This window comes from Arachis hypogaea, chromosome 10 (genome assembly GCF_003086295.3).
Source record: "Arachis hypogaea cultivar Tifrunner chromosome 10, arahy.Tifrunner.gnm2.J5K5, whole genome shotgun sequence".
NCBI lineage: Eukaryota > Viridiplantae > Streptophyta > Magnoliopsida > Fabales > Fabaceae > Arachis > Arachis hypogaea.
Window position 1 is genome coordinate 27012435 of NC_092045.1, and position 6451 is coordinate 27018885.

The 6451-nt window shown below is 36.7% G+C and overlaps 1 protein-coding gene across 1 annotated transcript; it reads left to right on the top strand.

Annotated features, from left to right (window-relative positions):
- The first annotated feature begins 2894 nt into the window (after positions 1 to 2894).
- LOC140175618 (uncharacterized) lies at positions 2895 to 3662 on the top strand. Its single transcript, XM_072204144.1, has one exon. The coding sequence runs from the start codon at positions 2895 to 2897 to the stop codon at positions 3660 to 3662; it is 768 nt and encodes a 255-aa protein (XP_072060245.1).
- The last annotated feature ends 2789 nt before the right edge of the window (positions 3663 to 6451 follow it).

Consider the following 6451-nt stretch of genomic DNA (forward strand, 5'->3'; position numbering starts at 1 on the left):
ATAATGAAATTTTGTTGCGGTTGGTTAATTGTTAGTTTGATATATTTGTTAGTTGATTGCTCTTATGTTAAAGAACTTGATATTGAATTAATATATCTGTTTGAATTTATTCTGATTTTGACTAATTTGTTAGAATGTAAACTTCTGATTTTGTCTTTAAATTTGTTAGATAGTTAGATGACTCTAAGTTCGTTGTTGAATTTGTCAGTAAATAGGTGGTTTTGTTGGGTGGAAAATTTTCAAGTATGAGGTGTGTGTTTTGATTGGTGTTTGTTAAATTGTAGTTTGAATGAAAGTGATTTTATAGAATTGATTGAGCTTGTTTGGAAACTATTTAACATGAGAAAAAAATTATATTTCCTTTAAGAAAAAAATTTATTTTTATTTGAAATTCAATTCCATGATTTAAAATGTGTATGATATATTAATACATTAATAGAATAGAATTTAATTTTGAAGAATATGAGTAGATTTGGAAATTAGACCCTTTTTTATCTGATTTATAAATGAAAAAAAATAAGAATTGAAATTCTTAAAAGAATTTGAATCATTCATTTTTAGTTATTTCAAAATAAGAAAAAGAATTTAATTATTGAGTGAATTTTATAATTTATGTTTAGCAATTCTATACCAAAATTAATTTTGATAAAATGAATGTTGTTTGAATAATATTAGTTAAAATTATTTTTAGATAAATAATTACTAAAAAACATGATATTAAATTATAATGCTATCTTTTGGGTAATTTATATAAATAAACCGATCTCCATCTAATATTACGCAAATCACCCAATGCGAATAACATTATGTGAATCACCCCGAGTTTATTTCTATATAAATCGAAACAGGGGTATTCGATTTATTCAATTTTGCATGATCTCCTAGTACATCTAACGAAGGTGTTTCGATTTATATGTGAATGGAATGAATCCTAGTAAATCTATGTAGGCTGTTTCGATTTATGCAGACTGAAAGGCCAATGTAATTCGAAACATTATGTTTCGATTTATACTACTACATAAATCAAATCGGCTTGATTAGATTTATTGTGAGGCCATCTTATATATATGTGATATGAATGTTCAATTTTCTGGTGGAGAGAAACAACACAATGGCAAGTGAGGATAGTTTTCTAGTACTAGTACACTATAGAGGGTCAATTAAGAAAAAAACACGTTCTGGAATTAAGTTTACTGATAAGGATCGTTTTAGTGTTTTCTTGAAACCTTCAACGACTTTCGCTGAGTTCCTGAATTCTATATTACAAAAACTCGGGTTGCAAGGAGTGAAACAGGTTGAGAAATTATTCTATAAAATTCCGATCTCAGTTTTGTAGGATGACGTGAAGTACGATTCGTTCGTCATAGGTAGTGACAAAGATTTGGAAGTTTTATTCCATTGTCGCAAGCAGTTTCCTGAGGTGAAGACCCCTGAGCTGTTGGCCAAGCTTGTAGACCTGGTCTCCAGCTCAGGCGGTCCGAACTGGAATCCCCAAGCTCCATCGACGGCAGCTTGTTCTAGTTTAAGGCCTAGCGGTGCCTCCTCATCCATGCCCGTGATTGTGCCTGAGGCGGTGTACGTTGCCTCTTCGTCCTTTGCAGTTGATCTACGTCACAGTGGTGATGGAGGTGTGGGTGTTACTGATACGGCACCGGTTCCATTATAGGGTAGAGCACCGGATGGTACAGACGATATTCTGCTGGATGATGATGAGGACGAGGATGTGGAGCCGGACATCATTACCAATGATAGTGGTGATGACATAGCAGGGAGTAATCTAGTTGGGGGTGGTGGAGCATCCATTTTAGGGACTCAGTAGTACCTCCCGCGCTTTTCAAACTTGGACTTGGATGCAATGAAACGGCAGGGGGATCCTGGCGAAGGTGTTGGTTTCGGTGCCAGAGACACACAGGATGCCGGAGGACCAGCGGAGTTTCAGGTTAGTCAGCAGTTTCAAGATAAAGAGGAGGCCTTGTTAAGTGTGAGGACCTACTGCATCCGACGCAGGGTTCAGTACAAAGTGGTGGAGTCTGATTATCGCAAGTACTATGGAAAGTGTAAGAAATTTGGCAACGGGTGCGCATGGTTGATCCAGATCAGTCTCTAGCAGCGTAGAGGTATTTGGGCAGTGCAGCAGTACAATGGACCGCATACTTGTCTTGCCACGTCGATATCGAGTGATCACAAGAGTCTTGATTATCATGTGATCTCTATATTCATACTGCCAATGGTTATAGCTGATGCTGCCGTGTGTATCAAGGTACTCCTGAACGCGACAGAGGCACGTTTCGGCTTTAGACTGACTTACAGGAGGGTTTAGTTGGCTAAGTAGAAGACCGTGGCACAGATTTACGGTTATTGGAATGAGTCATATAATGAGTTACCACGATGGGTAATAGGTGTCCAGATGACGATGCCGGTAGTATTGCAGTGTTGAGGACGAGTCCTATGCGAGTGGGTGGGCAAGTGGATCAGCCGCATGCCTATTTCCACCGTCTATTTTGAACATTCCCACCATGTATTGAGGCCTTCCGACATTGCAAGCCTTTGATCAACATTGATAGGACCCACTTGTATGGCAAATACGGGGGGACGTTGCTCGTTGCAATTGCTCAGGATGGGAATTCTAACATCTTGCCTGTTGCATTTGCATTTGTGGAGGGTCTGAGTCGTGGGCATTTTTTCATCCCACCTCTGCCAGCACGTGACTCCTCAGCCAGGTATTCTAGTGATATCGAATCAGCACAATGGGATCAAGGGCACACTAGAGTCTCCCGATAGAGGTTGAGTACCACCCGCTGCCTATCGCGCATTCCGTATTCAACATATGGCCACCAATTTTGCCATGACCTTTAAGGGCAAGGATACACAAAGGCTTCTGGTGAACACGACTTATGCTAAAAATCGAGGTTGAATTTGACTACTGGTTAGATATTCTCCATTCCAAAGATCTTGTCATGTGTGATTGGGTTAACAGAATTGACTATATGCTGTGGACGCAGCATCAGGATGAGGGGAGGAGATTCGGACATATGACGACGAACATATCTGAGTATGTGAATTCGATACTGAAGGGGGTAAGGAACCTTCCAGTTTGTTCTTTAGTGAAGTCCACTTACGGGAGGCTGGTCGCGCTATTTGTTCGCAAGGGAAGAGAGGCAGAAACCCAGTTGGAAACTGGACAGCAGTTTAGTCAGCATCTGGTGAAGGCGATAGAGGCAAATCTGAAGGCATCTTGGTGTTTCACAGTGACTTTGTATAACAGGGATAGTTCTGAGTTTACTGTCGCCGAGACCACACCGACCGAGTCGTTCTCACTTGGTAGTTACAGAGTGTCACTCCGGTCCATAACATGTGATTGCGGATATTTTCAGGCACTTCATTATCCATGCTCGTATGCTTTAGCTTGTTGCACATTTTCACGACTGACTTGGCAGCCCTATGTGCATGAGGTGTATCCCCTTAGTTCGGTGTTTAGCATGTACCAAATGGGATTCACTCCTCCGATCCCAGAGGGTTTTTGGCCATTATACTACGGACCCACAGTCATACCCGATCCCAAGAGGCGTGCGACTGAAGAGCGTCGCAGGACCACAAGGATCCAGACTACCATGGACGAGACAGACCCAAACAGACCCAAGCGACGTGAGTTGTGTAGATAGCCAGGACACACACGCAGGAGGTGTCCACAGGGCGTGGTCACTACTGGTACCGGTGTCGATGTCAAGTTGCTAGTTTTCTATTTGCACTTAAGTATGTTAACATTATGTTCATCGTCAGCTTTATTGAGTTTATGCATTATCGTGTTCGATGTGTCCAATGTTGTAGTTATTAGTAACTCGTGTTCATTTTCTACATATGTATGAGATCTTATTTTCTAAATAGTCACGTGATGGCAAATACGAGTGTTAACTCATACAATTAAAATTTAAAATACAGTATAAACAAAAAACAACTAAGTTATGAAAATTCAAGTTAACAACGAACTACAGATCGTAAAATAAAACAGTAACAAAATAGAAGCCAAACACAACACTAAATAACGCTAAATCAACTGAACACAAATTCACATGACTCATCCGAACAGATGCGACCCTGTGAAGCAGTGTCGATGTAGTTCGCAAGAGGCATTACACCAAGCAGCTCTTGGAATCACACCCAAGCTGGGCGACCGCCATGGATGTATCACTCAAACTCTGTCAGGCATCCACTGACATACTGTCTATCGATCAGGAGCCCTAACTAGTACGCCACATCCTGCAGTGTAATCGTACACTCTCCGAACGACATATGAAACGTGTGCGTCTCCGGACGCCATCTTTCCACGAATGCACTCACCAACAGCTCATCCAGCCTAAACCAGACCTCGTTTAACCTCGCAAGATGGTATAAATCGGCCATCTGAAAGTACATCCTCTCATCCATCCGCATACCCTGCTGTCGTCTCATGCTACCGATACATCGATGAGGCTGCATAAACAACATAACAAATTGTCTCTCACCATCACAAACCATCATATCTATATAACAATATCAACTAATGCATCTCTTAATCCAAGTAGTGCCCTAAACCCAACCAAATAACATTATGGGTACAAACTCAAAATTAATTTACGTATTCATCAAACTGGGCATAACAAAAAATCAATTTAACACTAATAAAACAATTTTAAGTAACAACCCAAATCACAACATCGATTCCATTGAATAATCTTAATCTATATAAGTTTCACTACACATTATCTTCACTAGTCCCCATCATTCTACTCATTCCCAAACCACTATCCGAATTAGAACTTGCTCAGTCAAACTTCTATATATTATTAAGCCATTAATCTAATTACTCTATCTAGTTTAACAGTTGTAATAATGACTATGATTAATACAGATAAAAAAACATTAACGTAAAACATTTAATACCAATCTTGGAAAAAAATGTACACACTAACCTCTTTATTGATGACACCAGCAATATATGCAACTCCATCCATGCGATAAAGACGGTTTGGATTATCCCCCATCACTTTTTTTTTCTCAACTTTGACGTTTTTGGCTGAGGATTTGGTGGGGCAGCCGAATGATTTGTGTTGTTCGAATGAGTCCAATTTGAACCCTACTATTTATAGGGATCCTTCTAGTAAATCTAATTAGCTCGTTTCGAATTACTATGGGTACCTAATTGTGGGTAAATCGAAACGGGGGGAGCCGAATTACTATGGGCTATACATGGCTATAAATCGAAATAAGGTGTTTCGAATTACTAGGGGTAATGGGCAAGCCTAAATCAAAACACCTTCATTAGATTTACTAGGAGATCATGCAAAATTGAATAATTCGAATACCGCTGTTTCGATTTATGTGAAAACGTAAATCTCATCTATTTGTTTCGATTTATATAGAAATCAGCTCGGGATGATTCACGTAACGTTATTCACATTTAGTGATTTGCATAATATTGGGTGGAGGTTGGTTTATTTATATGAATTACCATTATCTTTTTAAGTATATTAATTTTTTTTATACTTTTATAGTGTATTTTTTATATAATATATTTTTAGCATTCTATTTTAGAATGTTATAATTTTTTTAATATTATAATAAAATTAATATTTATTTATTAAATTAAAAATAACATATAAAAATTGACAAAATATACTTTATATTAAAAATAAAATAATATATGAATAAATCAAAATTTTTTTCTAGTACTCTCTTTAAGTTTTCTCAATAATTTTATTTTTATTATTGTTTTGACTTTTAACTTTTTACTAGTTATGATTTTACTATTACTTATGGTTAATTTTTTTATTTAATTTATCATTTTTAATAGGAATAATAATACATACTATACAAAATTAGAATAATAAACAGTGCATAAGAATTACACTGATAAATTTTACAATGTCTATTATTTTGGACTATAAATTATTATTACGAATGACTCTATTGTTATGTATGGTCAGTTTTTTATTTTCTTTGTCCTTTTTAATAGGATCAATAATTCATATTATAAGAAAATTACAATAAGAAATTTAATAAAAGAAAAAAATGAAAATATGAAAGGGAGTACTAAAAATGATTAAAAAATTAAAATATTTACGTTAGAAGTGACTGAAACAAATCTAAATTTTTTTATCGAAAAAACTATTGAAACCAATAAGGACCAGACAAACCAAAAGGTGTGAACGCAAAAACCACAATATTTTGCTTCAGGTGAACACGCATCTAGGATAGAAAATCACGTCTGCGTTCAACGTAAAAAAAATTACCAAACACAAAAAGATAGCGCTCAAGAAACTTAAATGCACTTTTCTCCTCCCGCAACGCTAAACCAAACACACCCGAGTGTAAAACTCGATCAAACCGTAATTAAATAAGTAATTAATTAAATATGGAAAAAAATTGTTGAAAAATTTAGCAATTGTAATTTGAAAATTTAAAGATTATATTT